Source organism: Cryptomeria japonica, chromosome 10 (genome assembly GCF_030272615.1).
Source record: "Cryptomeria japonica chromosome 10, Sugi_1.0, whole genome shotgun sequence".
In the NCBI taxonomy this organism is placed as follows: domain Eukaryota; kingdom Viridiplantae; phylum Streptophyta; class Pinopsida; order Cupressales; family Cupressaceae; genus Cryptomeria; species Cryptomeria japonica.
In genome coordinates this window covers 459491853-459513909 of record NC_081414.1, presented here as the reverse complement: position 1 = coordinate 459513909, position 22057 = coordinate 459491853, and the positions used below count along the sequence as shown (strand labels likewise).

General features: G+C 34.6%; 1 protein-coding gene across 1 annotated transcript in view; it reads right to left on the bottom strand.

The window, feature by feature from the left end:
- Positions 1 to 8584, bottom strand: part of LOC131067521 (ubiquitin-like modifier-activating enzyme 5) — a 166568-nt gene extending 157984 nt beyond the window's left edge. The window contains exons 1-3 of the mRNA XM_058002553.2: positions 8263 to 8584; positions 6655 to 6723; positions 6419 to 6532 (exon numbers count right to left, since the gene is read on the bottom strand). Of these exons, the coding sequence (XP_057858536.2) occupies positions 6419 to 6532; positions 6655 to 6723; positions 8263 to 8358 (279 nt within the window). The 5' untranslated portion in view covers positions 8359 to 8584. The remainder of the gene's footprint in view (positions 1 to 6418; positions 6533 to 6654; positions 6724 to 8262) is intronic.
- Positions 8585 to 22057: the final 13473 nt, after the last annotated feature.

Here is a 22057-nt window from a genome sequence, read left to right as displayed (position 1 = left end):
GACTAGATCATTCAACCTCTCCACAGACAATCTATTTCGCCTCTTCGAGTGGATGTGCTCGAACATGCTCCAGTTGCGCTCACATCCAGAAGCGCTGCATGGCTGGCTCAATATGCGGATGGCAATTTTTTGAAGGTTTGGGGTTGAAGGCCCAAACATTTGCCACCATCTATCTGAGATAAGGAAAAGAAAAAAACATTAGTCTCATTTCCAACTTCAATGGCAAAAAAAATCATTAAAAAATGTTATGTTTTTTTTGTTTTTTTTGTTTTTTTTACTGCACTTTTTTAAGTGACGTCGGCTGGGTCACGACCCTCAGACTCGGTGAGTCAAGGAGTGACTCGCTGACTCGGCGAGTCAGGCGAGTCACGCCCCCTGACCCATTCGAGTCAGCGAGTCAGGGAGTGACTCGCCTGATTAAAGGTTAAAGTTGGAAATGGCAAAAAAAATCATTAAAAAATGTTATGTTTTTTTTGTTTTTTTGACTGCACTTTTTTAAGTGACGTCGGCCAGGTCACGACCCTCGGACTCGGCGAGTCAGGCGAGTCACGCCCCTTGACCTGTCCGAGTCGGCGAGTCAAGGAGTGACTCGCTGACTCGGCGAGTTAGGCGAGTCACGCCCCCTGACCCGTTGACTCGCGTGACTCACCGCGAGTCACGGAACTCTGGTATATATATATCATGCTATGTATATAACATATTATTAATCATCACTTACATAACATATTATTAATCATCAATAAGCAGATATTAATAAAATTAATCATGCTATGCATAAAGAACTCATACCAAACTACAAGTATGTTCGAACTGCTGTATATTTAATTATTAATCTTAAATCTGATTTTGATCGATGCCCCCTTGAATGCATAGGTGTTGTTCTCTTTGTAATGTCCCCTATCAGGAGACTATCTGTTTCCCATTAATTAACATACATCATTACACATTATTCTGTCTTAAATTAGGTTATTGGGGTTAGAGATATATAATGCAAAAAATAACTAATTAAATTTAGGGTTTGCCCTCAGTTCTTCCCTAACCCTAACGGAAGATGGTGGAATTACTGTGCTAGGGCGCTTGAAACAGTCTACAAGCGGGTGGGCTCCCTCAAGGTTTCTTAGGACATATGTATCCATACCCTATCTTGTGAACTTCCCCTCAAGGTTCCAGGAATACATGACCTTAACCATCTTGGGATCTACCCATCTTGTGACAGAATTACTCCGCCTCTCCCTACACAAACCCCCTATCCCACGTATGTCTTAGCAGAAGAGCAAGGATGAGACTGTTTATTATATTAACTTTCCAAGTATTAACCTGATTTCTTAATTATTACTGGTATAAATTATTGACAGTATTTCCTGATATTTATTTATTAATACAGCGTCCCAGATTATAGTTTAATTGTTTTTTACTCAAAATATTCTACATTAAGTAATCTGCAGATAGTCATTAGTAGAGATACATCTTACCAATTATTACCACAGGCAGTGATGTTCGATCCTCTCCTTGATGTGGTATGGTTTTCCTGGTTTTAATCTCCTGATCTCTCAATGTGAGGGAGAGGTCACACCTCTTCATCATGTATGCCCTTTGGCAAGAGACGCACCATTTCACCATTAGCACCCTTTGAAAGAGTGCAACTCTTCATTATTTCTGCCCTTTGAAAGGGACACAACCTTTCAGAACCAGATCTGCATTTCTTATTTAAATCAGATCTGCACTTCTGATTACCAAATTATCCCCCTTCAAATGAGTTCTCCTCCCTTTTATACCTCATATTTGGGGGAGTCACAACTTATTATTTCATGCCTTTTGACCATTCATTAACTTTAATCAAATTTTAATTATATTTTTTATATTTTAATTTAATTTAATTTTTATTCTTTTGTTTTTTTAATTTTATTATTATTATTTATAATGAAATCCTATTCAAAAAGGGGACATTACACTCTTATACTCCATCAGATTTGGAAGGTTATGCCCTTTCCCAAGGTCACGGACCTCTCAAGAGTAGTGTCTCCTCATACTGTCTTTTGCCCCTTAACAACCTGTTGTTGTTTGGGTGTAACTGTATCCCCATCAATAATTAATAACACGTGTATTAATTTAAACACGAACCTTTTACATGCCCCTTAATCTTATTGCTGCATTATTATCTTATAAAGGGATTATTGCATTCAATCAAGATATAGGGATCACTGTTTGTTAATTGACAATGAAATCGTTGCCTTAATTGGAATCGCTCCTCAACAATAATTATATGTGACTTTGTAAAGTGATTGCTGTGTATCTATCAACCTATCTATCCGTTCTGGTTTAGATTGCTTTTTCCCAATGGGATACAAACCATTACCTTCTTTTTGTTATTTGTCTTGGTCTGGTCTGGATCACACAATATTCTGAAATCTTATAAATAAGACAATTTTCTGCATGTCTAATTTTATCATTTTTATTTCAGATTTATTTCTATGTTTGAGAAGTGTCATTTTGGTCTGTTAATCAACCCTTAATAGGATCTTTGATTTACTCTATTGAGTCTGAAGGGCTGCACTCTGTCTGAGATAAAGGTTGTGATCTAATTGTTATATAGGCTACAATCTATTTTGATGGGGCCGTAACAGTCCGCCCTTCCCAAAATTGTTTGTCCTTCAACTTGAATGTGAGTTATAACCAATAGTTGGAAATTGGCAAGATTTAACTTAAGACAAGTTTTCTCTCATCTTCAAAGAAAAGGATCGAGGTCATCCAATTGTATTTGCAAAGACTGATTAGGTTGGCAATATGCTTGCACATTGGATCTCTTGGTGAGTCTTTCCATAATTTAAGATGATGATTAGAAACATGACACACCTCTATGACCTTAAATGCAATGTTCTTTTCCAAACAAGTTCACATCCCTTTGGTTCGCCCTCAAATTCTAGATTAACCAAAATTAGAAATCTCATGATGATAGGAAAATGTTTATAGTAATCATAGATACTCATGGAGTACTCAGTAGATATACTGCGAACTCATCAAATATGAATCAAACACAGAGCATGCACATGAAAACACGAAGCATAGACATTATATGCAAACACAAAGCATACACGCAAATACAAGTATGTTCAACCATCTTTCATATTGTCTTGCCATTCTCATTTAGTCGTTGCCATATTTTTGGACTGAGTTAATATATCCCTTCTCATTGATTAGAATGCACAATTGACCTACCCTATAGACTAGCAGGATCATGCTCTGATACCATTTGTAATGTCCCCTTGCTGGACCACTCTACATTTAACCCTAAAATCACAAAACCAAATGAAACAAAGCATATAATACGGTTGAAATACATTTTTTACTTAAGAATAAGAAGAGCTAAGCCTGTTCTGGAAAACTGCAATTAAGTAAGGTAACATTGCAGACACAGTCCATGAAATAAATCTATTATTAGAGCAGGGAGTGTATGTGAATCTCAGTCATATAAGATATGGAATAAGGAAGCATGGTAGGGTGCCCTAAGACGGTCGTTCTCCCTCCATGCAATCCTCCTCCATTCTTCCATGGCTGGAGATCTTTGGGTTCATCGACAATGCCTCAGCGTAGGGGTTGGAAGGGAAATTGCAATAGGGTGCCCTAATAGCTGTAAAAAATATTAATTTTTAATTTTTTCAAAACCCTAATTTTGTCTAAAGATATATCTATTTGCTCTTTTCATTCATTCTTCTCATTCTACTTGCATTTTTCACATTTTTTTTTTCCAAGCAGGTTTTGAAAGTGATTGCTTTTTTCTTCAAAGGTGAAGGCTACAAAGGTGTGAGACACACATCAAAGGCATCGGAATCAATGGAGAAGGAAATTTAGCCATCGATGGTGAGTGAATCTTCATTTTTTTCAAGATTTTTTTAAATTAAGTTATGAATTTTTTTTTACACTTTGTATGCATAATAGGGGGGTGGTTATAATGTCGAATTTCTTTCAATAATGTTGAGTTTTCCATTTTGTATTTTAGGTTCATTATTCATACAGAATGGTTGGAAGTGCAAGTGCAAGCTCTAGTTCAGTTGCCCAAGCCTGAACTCAACAAAACCCTGATGATGGATCATGGAGTTTGTTCCGAAACGTTGGTAATACTAAAAATTTACACAGTCAAATCCAGAAATTACTATAGCAGCATTGATATGGACTGTGGAAATCTCATGCTTTTAATCAACAAAACCCTTTTAAAATTGATGTCAGTTCGCCAATTTGGCATTATACAACAATGATCAAGCAAATGCCTAGTGGTGGGAGTTTTTTTTTGGTAGTGTATACATTGTGGCGTAGAGTATACCAACTCATACTATCGAGTGAAAGGTCACTTTTGCGCCATTCTTGGACATGGAATAAAATTTTGCAAGGGGTCGGATGACAAAGGGCAGCCAAAAGCTCTAGTTATGGATATATTAGAATTGTTTTACAAAGGGCAGCCAAAAGATTTCCGTGAACTTTAATTATTTTACAACTCCCTTCTAAACTTCATCACTTAGAAGTGATATCAAATGTCTATATGCTTGCACACATGAAACATTGGATTCTCAAATAGATTGATGCAACTCTAATTGTCACAATACAAGATTGGTGGCTCCAACATCCAATCAATTACTTTTGCCATATATTTACGAAGCTTAATGGCCTCACAACTAATAGAAGTTGCTAAGTCAAAGCTATTACAACTTGCTTCTTGTTGAACTAGGATATCACACCTAACCCCAAGTTGAAACAAAAATCTAAAGTGTCCTTCGCAGCACTAGCATCACTTGCCTCACCACAATCCACAAAGCTATACAACATTAGCTCTTCATTTTTGCATGCTTTAGCCCATAATGAATTGTCAAATATAGAAGCATGTGCTTTGCAACACTCCAATTAACTTTCCTTGACTCAACCATGAATTAGCTCAAAGTATTTACTACATAAAAATATCACATCAATTATTGACCAAATATGAGGAAACCTATCAAAAAATGGATCCACCAATTTTGACTTTGAATTTATAGTCAACTTCAAATTCGAAATCACTAAAGTAGCAAGGGGCTTAGAATCTATCAACTAGAATTTTTAGAATATTTATTATGTACTTACCTTGACTTAGAAAGACTTCTCTTGTACCCTACCACCTCAAGACCTAAAAATAGCGCATAAGGCCAATATCTTTCATATCAAACTTAGAGGTTAATTCCCCCTTACATTGTTCTATGAGCTTCTCCATGCTACTTGTAAAAACAAGTATCCACATATAGGACTAAAACTATAAGATCAGATTTATTCAATAGGTAGTAAAGATTAGGATCTATTGAGCTCATACAAGGTCTTCTTCAATCTAGATTCTAGAGACATGGATCTCTTGTCCGTGCACTTTCAAACCCTTCAAACTAATTTCTATACACTTCTTCCTCTATATTGTCATTCGAAAGAGTTATCTTTATATCCATTTGATATAAAGGCTAACAGAAATAAGATACAAGGAATATAGGTATTGTGCAATTGAAGCAAAGATCTCTCATCCTAATCAACTCCCTCTCTAGATAACCCTCACAGCAAAATTGGATTTGTACTTCTCTACGCTCCCATATGTTGCATACTTCACCTTGTACAACCACTTGAAATCAATCACTACTTTCCCATTTAATCTTGACACAATCTCACAAACATCATTTTGCATAATGGAGTTATACTCTTCTATCATAGCATCTCACACGCTCTAGATTTGCCTTTGCAAAAGTAGAAGGTTCTATATCAATGATGGAAGACGTCAAAGCAACATAACTTGGAAATTTCTTGGGGGGATGGCTCCATCGAAAAGAAGTTTTTAGTGCTCCTACTTGTTCTTGTGCCTCCTACAATGTCTAACTCATCTAAGCTTTTTGGCCATACTAGATGGTAATGACATATATGCTGGTGCGCTAGATGATAATGAGGCATCTGATGCTAAACTATTACTTGGCTAAACCACAGCTGGTGTTGTTGTAATTTGCTGCTAAGCACTTGGGATAGCAACTTGTTCATTTTTATGGAGGTCCATAGGATGCTTTTGAAACTTAGACGACCAAGCATCCTCATCAAACTTCACATATTGGCTCACTACAACATTTCATTGCGGTCAAATATAAACCTTGTAAGTATTCCACAAACACATCATTTAAGTTGGAGGGTCCAAACTTCATCCTCTTGGAAAATTCTTATTGATTGACTCAATGTCCTAGCAAACTCTTATAACCATAACTGATAATTACAGTATAAAATATGAAATATGATTATATACAAATAGTTTCCTCTAAATTAGAAGAATTGCAATTCACTAGTTAAAATATGTTTTGTCGATGATCATCAAGTAATATATTGTTGATTGTACAAACAAAACACATTCTTCGAAGAGTAAGATGGCACATACAATGATAGCAACCGAGAATTCTCGAATCCTTTCAAAATTGTCCACAATACCCATCCGCTTCAATGCCATTAGTCTACTATAAGGATTGGCGTCATTTACTTCAGAGCTCATATCCTAGATACCATATGAGACAAGGCATGAATCATATTGAAATAAAGATGCACCAAACATGATTTTAGGCAAAATAAAAAGGAAACATTTTTTCCCCATTAAGATTAAGCTCGTGAAACTACAACCTTTATTTTTGGGCGTCTCATGATTGAACCCTTCACAATACATGCAATACGATCCAAATGTTGTTGCAACTGCATAGTAAATTGTCAAAGGAAATAAATTGTTAGATCTTGCTATCAAAGACACAAAACAAGGTTTTGAGGACTTCAAAAAGAAAACAACATAAAATATCTAAATCTAAAATAAGGAAAAATAAGGAAAATAATTGTTATCTTGCTATCAGAGACACAAAACAAGGTTTTGAGGACTTCAAAAAGAAAACAACATAAAATATCTAAATCTAAAATACGAGATGCTTGGCAAGCTTCTTGAATAAAACAAAGTCATCCAGCAGAAATATGTACAACAAATACTAAATAGTAACATTGCTTGTCAGTTTTCAATGCATTGGCATACAGACAAAATTATCCAATCAATGGGAGTCAATCAATCTCATCAATATTTGGTCAATCTTGATAATAGTTGAACAATACTAGGCTTGAAACTTGGGAAAACTTTAAAAACTTGATAAAGCTAGGAAGAAATCTTGGATCGGTACTTGAAAAAATCTCCTACGGTCTTGCAATATTTTAGATTCATACAACAATCATAATTTTGAATATTTTATTCACGTGTCTATGTGGATTTTATGCCTGAGGTTTTGCTAAGTGGTAAGATACACTTACGCTTTGGCCTCATAAATCATTCCCATGTCCGAGTCCTGTAAATTTGGTCAAAATCTGGACACGGAGAAAAATAAATAGGATGTATAATATTGCAGGGAATGATGCAGGTTAAGAAAGGATAAAACTTGCACACCTAAAAATTATGAAGGCTAAAGAGCATTTATAAGACTTATTTGTAGAAAAACTAAAGAGAAGAAAGAAACATTTGTATTCAAATTGGCATTATAAATACATGTCCACGCCTTAGGAATTCTTATTTTTAGTTCTCATTTTATGTTTGTATGGTGTGATCTAAAAATTATTTCAGTAATTCCTCCTTACTAAAGGCATTTCCAAAAGACTAATGTTGCGAAGTTCCCTAGTAAGTTGTGCTAAAAAAAGGATTGTTGATACAATTATTGAGGGGCATTCGAAATTCAATTATTGCTTTGAGTACCAATCCTACATTTTAAAATTTCAATGAAATAGAAATGACATCTCTTTTTTTATTACATTTCTTCCGTAAGCTCTGTTAGTATGTAAGTCGCAAATACATGTTTAGCTTCAAATGTAAATTTGGAGCTAACAAAATGTTTATAGAGACGCTCAAGAATATTCAATTACCCCAAGCTTACAGAAACTATAAGTTTATTGAAATAACCAAAAAATTGAAACGCACTGGCATGACTATTGCTGAATTGTTCTATCCAAATGCTTTTTGCGAATCTGTATATGGATCGTGAATCAACCAAGTTGATCATCAAGGAAAAGGCACGAAAACTTGTCGTATGAGCAGATGCCCACAAAAAGAAAAATGGCAGTATCTCATTTGATGCAACATTGGGGTGAAATTGATCTGCTTAGCTACCTCAAGCATGTTTCACAAGCACAGTATCTGGTGTGAAAATGCAGTATCTATTAAATATGCAATGCCTCTTAACAAGATGTAATAGTGATGAATTTTACTTTATCAAATTGAGGTTTAAACGATGCAGGTGATGAGGCTTTAAGAGCTTCCACAACATCCACCAACCCCTTCACTTCCTCTTCCATAATTCGCATCTACTGTTGCTTCGTCTTCCCTCCTTTGCGGTTGCCAGATGCTTCAAGCGCCCGTGTTTAATGAAAATGTTTTCTTCAAGCCCTGAAGGTACCCTCGGATCATTCACGATTTACTTTCTTTTTAACCAATTGTCTGCTACCCTCGGACCATTCACGGTTGGCCTCTTGTAGGGTTTACACACGGTTTCCAGGTCTGCATGTCATGTGACAATGTTCCCTCGGGATGTATAGTTTTTGCTAATGTAAATGACAAAAACCTTTCATAATATTATTTTACTAGCGGCATTTTTTTTTTCTAATTGGTGGAAAATTTTAATTTTTTTATTTTTAATTGTGAATAGCAAAAGAGGAAATGAATTATCATTTTTGATTCCGTGTAATCCAATTCAGCAATGAAGGTTTTAATGTTGTTAGTTTTTTGTTTTTTTAAATATCGATGAAAGGTTTCCCAAATCGAGAAAAAAATTATTTTATATCAGAAATTAAATAAAAAATTGGTGTTAAATTTGATATAGAAAGTTATTCTTGTTAAATATTGTTTTAGAAGCAAGGTTGGAAATTTGAGTGAACATTGAAAATTTGAAACATTGTTATTAAACAGTTGAAGTTAATAGTTTTTTGTTTTGTTTTTTGAACTATATAAAAAGGCATCCATAAACATTGCAAGAGAAAAAGGTTAAATTATTTTTACAATTTGTGGTTTCATACAATCGTCCTCTTCGACCACAGCAAATAATTTCAATGTAGATTTACACACACAAATGTATATGAATATATATGGATAAAAGAGAGAGAGAGAGAGAGAGAGAGAGAGAGAGAGTGTGTGAGTGACCTAAAATCTGCATTTGAGCAATCAAAATGTCTATAATTTGGGTGGTGAAAACAATCATAAATTCATTGTAAGCTTTTAACAATTTTAAAAATGACACACACACACACACATATCTACATTTGAACAATCAAGCCGCCTATAATTTGTGTGGAAAAAGCAATCATACATTCACTATCACTTTTTAATAAACCCTATGTTTGTCCACATAAACACATTTTAATGTGTTTGAAAAGTAATCATATATTCACTATTGTAACATGCATTCGCTATGCAACTTAAAATAACAACTTTTGAAATGAAATGGAAATAAAACTTACATTAACTATCATCTTTTTTTTAAATGAAGTAGAGAAACTGAAAACATAATATTTTTTTAAACAAAATAGAAAATTTAAACTAGGTAGATGTAATCCAGTGCATATATGTAACGTCTACAATTTAATAATACAATAAAGAAAAAGAAAGGTTTAGAGATTACAGTTTTTCTTGAAACACATTCTGATCTTCAGTTAGATTTTTCAATGATTGGGAGAGGGAAAGTATCATTAGGGTGTTTTTCCGCCCAACCATGGACTTACTAGTCCCTTGTGTCACTTCCAACTAGAAAGGGTTGACTCTTCGCAGGGAGGTAACAAGAAGTTGGACTCATGCCATCTGAGATTGGTTGTTAACCCTACACAATTCCTAGTCGGTCACACACTATAGGTTACCCCTAACTAGCTTGACCTCTAATCGAATTGTATATCTAGATTAACGAACTGATTGATGCTCATAGTAAGTAGCATCACCTTGGCCAAAGGTTTTAGCGTAGTTGCAATCACGCTAATGCATTAAGTAAATGTTCATCACCCTACTCAACTGCCATCTGAACTTTTAGGACTTAAAATCTTTTTGCAAAGAAGGTTTAACTCAGGGATGACCAATTATCTTACAACTTGGTATCTAATTACAACACACGCAAGAACCAAGTACAAACAATAGTTCTCTATTGAGTGTTACAGCTTGATTATATTGATTGGATTATTTGCCTCTTCTTGAGTTTGAAGACCTTATTTCTTAAATTAGAGTGAAGTATATAGCTTGTTGTTTATTATGGTAAAGGTGTAACCCTCTCGGTTCACTATTGATTTGCTCTAGTATATGGGTATATGTATATGTGTATATGTATGTGTGTGTGTATGTGTTTATATATGTATGTGTATATATATATATATATCTTTACGAAGCACGAAAGAGTTGTTTGCCTATGTAGACTTCTTCATGCTAGGGTATAATTCATTCATATGGGCTTTGTTATTAGAGAAAAGAACATTTTAAATGTCAGTCTCTTCCTCCAATCAAGTTATCTATTTATTTTGGCATCAAAATTTAAACTCAGGTAATTCCCTTAAGTATTTCACTCAATTGTTTGGAAGAACAAAACAGTAAGAATATAAGGAACTCTCGGGGTCTTTGTCATTATAAAACTATTAGATGCAACGACATCATCATTTGCAAGTTCCAATATCTCGAACTCGACAGCTTCTAAAATATTTTCCCACTATTCTGAAACTAATTCTAGTTATTATATCAAAAATCTCGCGTATCCTTTAACCCAAACTCATAGGATTTGAAAAACAGTTTTAAAATTTATGCATTGATATACTAAGCTACGTACTATCTTCATTATAATGCATTTGCCTTAAATTTAAGCTTTTATTCAATAAAGAGATAATTCTTGTCGTATTCAAGAGGTGTACAGAGTCTTTTTCTTTCACATTTAAGAAATAAGAGAATGGAAATTTTAGAAGCGTTATAGGATATGAAAAGATGACCTAGTTTGAAGCAACAAAAGTATGATTCGTTGTAACTTCCTTTTAGAATTTCCAAACCCACTAATTCTTTCTTAGCTCCCACGGTCCAATGCAGTAGTGTCACTAGGAAAATAAGCTCTACCTCTCTTACAGTATACACTCTATACTTTCCAAAATAGAAGTGTTCGAATGTATTTTCCAAAATAATACTATACAAGTCGAAATAATCCTCCTTATCGATTCAAAAGACCTTTATATCTTCCATAAAGGAACGGTTTGGCCAATTTTGGATTAATTTCCCTTAATCTGAATTTCATTTCATTCAAATTTGCCCCGAGCAAGCTACATTTCCGCCCAACTAACTGAAGGCGGTCATCCACTCCCTAGTTTGGGTGATATTTTAATTTATCTGAATTAGCTTGAGTTGACTTAGGACTAGTGTACCCCATGAGTTCAATGACTTAATAATAATAAGGTGAAGCAATGTTCATTTAACTAGTTCATGGAGCAGAGGTCACGACTTAATTGACATGCTAAGTGAAACCTTACGATAGATGAAAATAAGCCTTTATTTGTACATACTTGCATATATATTATATATCTATCTGTCTATATAGGTATGTATGTATGTGTATCACTTTAATTATGTATACATACATATTTACTTATATATATATATATATATATATATATATATATATATATATATATATATATATATATATATATACAAGTAAAATCATACATATTTACTTATATATATATATACAAGTAAAATCATATTTTAATCATATTATTTTAATAACTTTGTAAAAGTTCCAATATTAATTACGAGCAATTAAAACAATTAAAGTCAAAATAAAGGCATTGATAATAGTTTGGTTGATAGAATTAATACTATTAATCCAAAATAAGGTTGACAAAATCATAATCACCTATAATGACCAAATAGGGTTACCTGGCTCACATTGGTTGATGGTGACAAGGTTAACATATATCAACACGTCTCAGCTTACAAATAGGATTACAGATGACATTGAGTCCTCCTTTTGTAACCTCCTGACCTAATGATTCTTCCCCTCCCTTCTCGAAGGACAATGATCTCCTACACACACTATGTCAAATTCACATAGTTAGTCTGAAATCTTGACATATCTTTGTCATTTCATTTATTGATAACAAAAAAATATATCTCATATTCCATAATGATTAAAACTAAATCATTGGCATATGTTTGGGAATCATCATTCCATTATATTGAGAAAGAAGTATCAGTGCATAAACTAACATCAAAATATCCAGGGCACAAGTGGGATGTAACAACTATGAGTTTATAATAACCCCTCTTTGGCCACATATACATATTTTAATGACTTCATATATATATATATATATGTGTGTGTGTGTGTGGGGGGGGGGGGGGGGTCATTGTGGAAGTGAAGGTAAAGCCCAGTGGAGGTTACAACTAGCAATAAAATTAATTAGAAGTAGGCCTCTTCATAAGATTAGGACAGTTCAGAGTATAGTCTACAATGGGCAATTCAGAGTACAGCCAATCAGGGCAACTTGCCATATAGGGAGGGAGGGCCCCTACCCCTATCAATTATATGGTCGGGATTTGATGATCCAGAATCTATCATTTGTTCTAGTAAGCCTTTTGGTTACCGGTAAGGGTTTTACCAGCAGAGCTTTGTTGAAGATCTTTTGATGAATTCGATAAGTGGTGTTGGTGCGGCTTCTAGAAGGTTATCAGGATGTTGATGATTATCATGTCCGTGTTTTAGTTGATTGGTGGTGTTTCATTTGGCTTATGGCAACCTATTTTAGGTCTGGTGTTATTTTGCTAGGTTATGGACCAGTTTATAACGTGTTGGTTGATGCTCCTGATGCGTTATCGGTTGGATTTATTGGTTGGTTTATGTTGTTTCGGTCTTAGGCCGACTTGGTTTATCATTGGTTTGCGGGATTATGTAATGAATTTATTGTATTATATTTTAGGTGGCAGACTTAATTGTTTAGGTCCCAGGTTGGTATAAATGTGATGTAAGATCTCTTTGTAGATCATGGTATATGGGTTATGGAATTATCTGTGTGCGAATAAGGTTGTAATCATATGCAGAAGTTTTGGTTGATCATAGGTGATCGAATTGGATTTGTGTAAGAGGTTTAAGACCTCCTGTATTGAGCTTAACCGGAATTGTACTTAGGCATAGGAGATGTTATTCTTGCAGCTCATTCATCTTTCCGGCTTGTAGTCTGGATTTATTTTGTAGTCAATGAGGCTCCTTTGTGATGAGAAGTGCGTTCTAGGTTGTTGGCCTTCCTGCATGTGCAGGCCCCTCTTATTGTAATCACATACTTATTGCAGAAGTATTATTTGACTATGGGTAGGCTTCCCACCATGGTTTTTCCCTTTACCGGGTTTTCCACGTACAAATATCGGTGTTATGTGTTGTGGATGGATGGAAATTCTTCATGTTTCAGTTGATTGGTGGTGTTTCATTTGGCTTATGGCGACCTATTTTAGGTCTAGTGTTATTTTGCTAGGTTATGGACCGGTTTATGTAATGTGTTGATTGATGCTCCCAATGCATTACCGGTTGGATTTATTGGTTGGTTTATGTTGTTTCGTTCTTAGGCCGACTTGGTTTATCATTGGTTTGTGGGATTATGTAACGGATTTATTGTATTATATTTTAGGTGGCAGACTTAATTGTTTACATCCTGGGTTGGTATAAATATGATGTAAGATCTCTTTGTAGATCGTGGTATATGGGTTATGGGATTATCTATGTGCGAATAAGGTTGTTATCATATGCAGAAGTTTTGGTCGATCATAGGTGATCGAATTGTGTTTGTGTAAGAGGTTTAAGACCTCTGGTATTGAGCTTAATCGAAACTATACTTAGGCATAGGATATGTTATTCTTGTAGTTCATTCATCTTTTTGGATTGTAGTTTGGATTTATTTTGTAGTCAGTGAGGCTCATTTGTGATGAGCAGTGCGCTCTAGGTTGTTGGCCTTGTTGCATGTGCATGCCCCTCTTATTGTAATCACATACTTGTTGCAGAAGTATTATCTGACTGTGGGTAGGCTTCCCACCGTGGTTTTTCCCTTTACCGGGTTTTCCACGTACAAATATCAGTGTTATGTGTTATGGATGGATGGTAATTGTTTGTGTTTCAGTTGATCGGTGGTGTTTCATTTGGCTTATGGCGACCTATTTTAGGTCCGATGTTATTCTGCTAGGTTATGGACCAGTTTATGTAACGTGTTGGTTGATGCTCCCGATGTGTTACCGGTTGGATTTATTGGTTGGTTTATGTTGTTTCGGTCTTAGGCCGACTTGGTTTATTATTGGTTTCTGGGATTATGTAACAAATTTATTGTATTATATTTTAGGTGGCAGACTTAATTGTTTAGGTCCTGGGTTGGTATAAATATGATGTAAGATCTCTTTGTAGATCGTGGTATATGGGTTATGGGATTATCTGTGTGTGGATAAGGTTGTAATAATATGTAGAAGTTTTGGTCGATCATAGGTTATCGAATTGGGTTTGTGTAAGAGGTTTAAGACCTCTGGTATTGAGCTTAACCGGAACTGTACTTAGGCATAGGAGGTGTTATTCTTGCAGTTCATTCATCTTTCTGGATTGTAGTCTGGATTTCTTTTGTAGTCAGTGAGGCTCCTTTGTGATGAGCAGTGCGCTCTAGGTTGTTGGCCTTCTTGCATGTGCAGGCCCCTCTTAATTATCTGACTATGGGTAGGCTTCCCACCGTGGTTTTTCCCTTTATCAGGTTTTCCATGTACAAATATCGGTGTTATGTGTTGTGGATGGATGGTAATTGTTTTGTGATTTATGTTTGTGCTTAATTGTTATATCTACTACTCCAGTATTTGGTTTATGCATTCCACTAAAAGGTTTTGTGTGCTTAAAGTTTCATAATTTGTTGACAATTGATTCACCCCCCACCCCCTTAGTTGTCCATCGGTTATCCTAACAGTTTTGGTAAGAAAGTTGAGGCAAGTTGCTCTAACTAAACTCTAAACTCTACTTTCAATAACTGCAAAGCATTTCTACTTTCAATAACAACATTTCTACTTTCAATAACCAACATTTCTATTTTCAATAACAACATTTCTACTTTCAATAACCAACATTTCTATTTTCAATAACAACATTTCTACTTTCAATAACCAACATTTCTACTTTCAATAACCAACATTTCTACTTTCATAACCTTGTCGAGGAAATACCAAAAGAGAATATTCTAATGTGTTGAACAAAAGATTAGATGTGTCAAAAAATCTACAAAATAGGAGGGAAAGTAGGGTGTCACCTACAAAATAGGAGGTCATTTAAATCTTCTATACTCATTTTATTTCAAAATTAAGTTAACTCGATGCATCACTTTTCGATGAAAACCCTTGACTTTCGCTCCCCCAAACCAAAAATAGATATTCAAACAAGATCTGATTGAAGCAAGTCGACTGGACTATCAATCAAATCAAGGTGAGAACTTTTTCTATAGATATAAGGCGCAGGTGTGGGTGGGAGGAATGTAGCCGGTAGGGTTTAATGGAATGTATGGGCGAGTTCAATTGGTATGATGCCCTTCATTGTCCCCAGCCCCCAACCCCGCCCTGTCACTCTATGGGCGGTAAATGAGTAAACTCGTGGCTATGCTTATTATCTTGGATTTGAGAATTGAACAACACTGAAATAAATTTGTTGCCCCTACTATCTAAAGGTGGGTGTGCTCCCGCAACAGAACTGCCAATCAATATGAAGAACCTTTATGAACACACTATTCTTTCTCTCGATGTCTCTCAGGAGAAAGAAAAAAGGGGGACCACCCCTTTAGAATAGTAGGTGGAAAGAGAGAGATGGAATTGGCTCTTTCCTATATGGATCTGCTAGTAGCTAGCCCACCCCTCAAACAATGTATAACTATTTGAACCCCCTAACCCTTGTATCTTGGCATTTGGAAACTCCTGCTTACTGAGATGGGTGGGGTTTTATATTGCTTATTCTAGCCCCCTACTATTTTAAGGGCCACTATAATTGTGAATTCGATGAATTGTCCCCACTTAATTGTAGCAAGTTGGGGTGTTTGTGGTCCTCGCCGCTATCTCGTATCTCGCGCGCGCGCGCGCGCGCGTGTGTGTGTGTGTCTCTCTAGAGAGAGAGAGAGAGAGAGAGAGAGAGAGAGAGAGAGAGAGAGAGAGAGAGAGAGAGAGAGAGGCACGTCTAAATTATGTGTTATTAGATTCTTATCAATCTTCTTCTACATCTTTTTCTTATTGTCTTTCTACCTTTGTTGTAAGATCTCACATTCCAAAAGAAGTATAAAATTTTCAATGATTTGTAGATTTAGAGGTGGATCTAGTAGAAGTTCCCTAAGTTTGCATACATTAAATAAATCCAATCAATCAAAAAAAGATATTGTAACTTGTTATGTAAATGTGGATGTGATATCGTAAGGTATCTAGGTGGATGGACATGCCAACCTGTGGCACATATCTATTAAGTTAGCTATATTGGATCATGTAAATAGGTTATGCAATAAATTATATCGAGTTGAGTAAAACTTCACTAGAATTACCTTTCCATTATATTATTAGGAGGGGTTATTATTATTGTGTATGTATCCATATTTACGCATATGTGTGTGTGTGTGTGTGTGTGTGTAACGTCTTTTTTAAAATTATTAAAAAGTTATAATGAATTTATGCTTGTTTTTCCCACACAAATTATAAAGGGTTTTATTACTCAAATGCAAGTACATACATTTATATGTGTAAGATTTGTATTTGTAAGGTGCAAATGTGCACATCGAAATGTATCTATGTGCAATAAAGGAAATAAAATTTTGTATTTAAAATTGCCATGATTCCCTTTTTTTAATTTAATATTGAAAAACAAATTTCTCACATATATATTTTGTATTGTAGAATACAAAAAGAATTTAAGTTTTTTTTGTAACATACAGATATACATGAATGTGTCTACGTATAAATAATATCAACATGCATATATATGCAGATGTATATATCAAACACCACAATTGTACACAATTTAATGATTAATTGACAACATTATTAGTACTTGTCGTTAGGCAAATACTATTGTAATGAGTTTTTCTTTTTTACAGTTAACTAGTTATTAAAAAATTTAATTTGAACCAATTACAAAAAAGGTTTAATTTTTGTTTTAAAAAATATTTTTACTTTCTAAAGTTACTTGTGCAATTTTTAAGTTTACATATTATAAAAATTATTTTTTTGTATCCTAATTGGCCAATACAACTTTTGTTGTTATAAGCCGATTTTTCGGAAATCTAAAACAAATAATGTTCATGACAACCATTTAGGCGGGAATATAGGTATCGATTTATAATGTAATTTTTATAATATAAAAAATTGTCAATTAAAACATCACAATGAGGGCAACCACATTAATCATTCATTTTTTCTGGTAGCTCAATACCAAGCATATGGTGTTAAATATTTAGATTAATTAGTTTTATTGATGTTTTTTATAAAGATATTATCATATAAAATTTATTTTATTTAATTAATATACATAAAAAACTAAAAAGTCATGACAATTAATCTTGAATTGTGATCTATTAGGAATTATATTTTATTTTTTTAATATATATAATTTATCATATATTTATAATATTAAATAAAAAATTCATATTGAAAATTTCTCTGATAACAAAATTAATATAAATAATAATAATAAATCAATTTATTATTGTAAAACGTAAGTAGAGTAGGGGTCTTAGCAAAATGAAATACTAAAGATTAGCTCATGATTGAGTTTTTTTTCTTTTTTTGGAAAAACATCATTTTTATGAAACTCTTCAAAATTTATACAAGTACCTTTGGTCCCCATTACAAGTCACAAACAATAGCTAACGATATTTTAAAACATCTTTTATGCATATTTGTAACATTGATAAAATTGCTAAGTATCTTACAACTCAAATTATTTAAGATTTCAATTACACTCAATTAAAAAAGTAACAAAGGCAGGTACTCGCCACTATGTGGCACTTATTTTAAAAGGCAGACTGAAATCACTTATTTTAAAAGGCAGACTGAAATCTAAAAACTAGTAAACGTAATGTGAAATCATTTCACCTCCCCCAGCCCTCCCCAACTTCGAGTTCTAGTTCTCCTTCTCTTCCCGATCCCCTATATATAGGGAGAGTGCACCCACGAGTCAAACCCCCACCTCTAGCAGCTCACGGACTTCATGGGGTGGGTGGGCCCCTCTACTACTATAAAAGTTTGTCAGTCGGAGGATAATGTCGATTCCCTCCCCCTCCCCCTCCATTTGGATATGATCCAGGGCCTATAGCGATTAATTCCTCAGGCCGAGCGGGAGCCCTACTGCTACTATAGCTACCCCTACTATCTAGAATTCAGTCGTTTGTTAGAAAGCGATCAACTCACCTACCTATAGTGAGAGTAGGGCTACTTTTGCCATTGTTGGAGCGGATCCTTTATTGAGCGGAAACTAAGAACTGAGACTAGGGCCCGCCCCAGGCTGCCATCTTACTAAACTAAACTACACTGAACGCCAACTATAGCGAAATAGAAATATCCTACTATATTCTTTCTAATTTGTTATCGGCAATATCGTCAGAAATACTAGGAGCATAAAGCATTGGATCTACGGTATTGAACTATCAGGCATTGAATCTACTGAATCGGGCTAGAAACTAGCTTTCGAATGCAGAGTGACCAGCATAGAATACCTCGCCGAGCTTTCAAATGTAGCCGGGATTAGAGAGATAACCGGAAAAAGGGCGACGCCTTCCTCCCCCACCCTCCTATATAGCTTGGCTTTGTTTTGTCGTCCAGCGGAGCGATCGAATCTTTAGAGCTTTCAGACGTAGCCGGAGAGAACAACTAGATTCGCTGCCAAAAGCACCGCACTCGACCCAACTAGACTATAGAAAGAAAGTTGCCTCAAACTTTCAATTGGCTTCCTTATTTCAAGCATTCGCATCTTTCCTGCGGATAATTGTTCGGCTCCCAACTTCGTTTAGCTCCTCCCGGAAGGGTTGTTCGGTCCATTCTGAACCCCCGGTTACCCGACAATGAGAAGTTGGATTGGCCACCCAGTAGTCTACTCCCTGCCAGCCATACTTCATTAACGAGGAGGGTGCATCTATATACATAAATATACATAAATATACATATACATATGTGGAAGTGGCTATGACTTGTGCTTCCACGAGCAAACGAGCGCTATGTGTAAAGAGTCGTTGACGAAATATTAAAATTTGAAGATAAAAATAAATACACACATTTATATGTATAAGATTTGAATTTGAATAAATATTGTTATCCTATTGTAAATAAGTCTGAGTCACATGAAACAGGTTTTATAAACCTTCTATTTGATCCCCAATGCCCATTTTAGTCATACTCTGCCCAAAAAATATCATATTTGCTATACTACTTGAAACAAATGAGTCATTTGAAACAACTTCCTCTCAAAACTCTTTGGATCAAGATGAATGTCAAAATAGAAACAAAAAAAAGTTTCCAAGCAAGCTATGCTTTTGTCCCATCTATGTATGTGGAAGAGGCCACATGAAACTATCAAATAGAATTTGCAATGAAAAGACAAATCAAGATAAATATAAAATTGAAACTGCTTATGTAATCATATATAATTTGAAGTTTAAATTAAATTGGTGAGAAAGTTGAAATGTAGTGTATATAAATGGTTATTGAAAACATATTTTTAAGGCAAATGGGAGTATACCTACATCATGAAGATGGAACGTCTGGGCTATGAAGTATGATCGACACTTCCAGCCATAGTATGGTTGCCTAAAAATGGAAACACAGTTTAAAAGATATGTGGATCAATTAAAATATGTTCGGGTGTATAAACTAAACCCAAAAATATTAAATGTGGGAGCAACTAAATTCAATAAATATATTCGATAATACATATTGAGGCAAACCGAACTTTGTTGGAAGGATGACTAGTTGCACGTAGTGACCATTAGAGAAGAATCACACACACACACACACACACACACACACACACACACACACACACACACGCGCGCGCGCGCGCGCGCGCGCGAGCGCACGCACACGCACACACACACACGCACAATGAAATGCATCTATTTGCAATAAAAGAAATTAAGTTGTTAACGTATGTTTATGTGGACAAACAGAAGATTAAAAAAATTAATCTGGAAGTGTTTATAACATGTGCTTCAACGAGGAAATGAGAGAGAGAGAGAGAGAGAGAGAGAGAGAGAGCGTGCATGTGTGTGCAGACTAGAAGTGGCTATAACCTATTCTTCAACGAGCAAATGAGAGATAAAGAGGCCTTGGCAACATATGTGTGAGTTTGTGTGTGTGGACAATGAAATGTATTTATTTGCAATATAGAAAATGAAGTTAACATATGTTTATGTCGACAAAAAAAAGAATAAAAGATTTAATTTGGAAGTGGCTATAACATGTGCTTTAACAAGTAAATGAAAGCTAAAGAGCCCTCGACAACATATGAAAACCATATAAAATTATGACCTACAAAACTAAATAGCAAAAAGATATAAAGCAGTCAATAATGATATATTGTTTTGCTTAAAATATGAGAACCATGCAAATAGGAACCAATAATTACCTGTGTTTCGATGAGAGATAAAAGTAGCATGCAGTTTTACAAGTTGAAGTAGCGTGAGCATACATGGAAGCAACAAACATATTTGGTTGTCTGCAAAGCTCAAATATAGGCAATGAAATGTATTTATGTGCAACAAAAGAAGTGAAATTGCTAAAATATGTCTAGGCATCAAAACAAAACACAAAAGCATTTAATGTGGAATTGGTTATTGCATGTGTTTGGATGATGACGTGAGAGAAGTATTGAAGAAATATTTATTAAAACATCAAAGCCATATAAACATAAAACTTGTAGATGAGAACAACAACAAGGTGAAAGAGATATAAAAATAACACTTAGTAAAACATGGCAACCATAAAACTGTAAAATCACACCTTATCAAACATGTTTGTTGATCATCAATGCGAGAATGGAAATGCATATAAAAACCATATTTGATATTGTGTTTTGAAGTAAACCACTTCATTACACTATGTAAAAAAAGATTGTTGAACTTGTTGGAAGGATGACTAAGTGCATGTAGTCAACATTAAAAGGAGATTGTGTGTGTGTGTGTGGACAATAAAATGTATATATCTGCAATAAAGGAAATGAAATTGTTAAACTATGTTTATGTTGACAAACAAAAGCCAAAACATTTATTCTGAAAGTAGTGGAAAGGAAACTGTAAAAAATTGTTTATGTTGACAACCAAAAGTCAAAAAATTTATTTTGAAAGTAGCTATTACCTCTCGATCAATAAGGACATGCGAGACCTATCAAAAAAGGCCATAAGAAAATATGTAAACTATATAAACATAAAACCTGTATATAAATTAACAACTATACAAAAGGAATAACAATAAATCCATGTGTTGTTAAAATATGAGAAGTATGAAAAAAGGAACAACAAATACTTGTGTTTAGATAAGGGACAAGGATGGTGTCCAATATGAGAACTTAAAGCGGGGTGAAGATAGATGGAAATAGCAAACAGATTTGGCAATGTCTTTCCTGAAACAAGATAATTACATGCAATTCAATGGAAAGTTGAGAGCATTATATAGAAAAAATAATAATGAATTATAGAAACCACAATTGTGAGAAGAGAAATTACATGTGCTCCAACGACGTTCAACAAAAGGTATTGATTTGGAACAAGCAAAGTAAGATGAATACAAGTGAACATAGCAATGAGATGATATGGAATATATAAAAAAAAAGGCTTAGCAAGAAACGAGAACTAAAAAACTAAAAAGTGCAGTGTAAAATATCGAGTAGCAAGGAAAGGGAAGTTGTAAAATTTTTAATTTGGAACCAACAACTTTGCAACCTGTGATTGAGTACAGATTTGGGAACATATTTCCTAACAGAGTAGAAGCACATGCAGTTTAATGGTTAGATGAGATACATGAAAA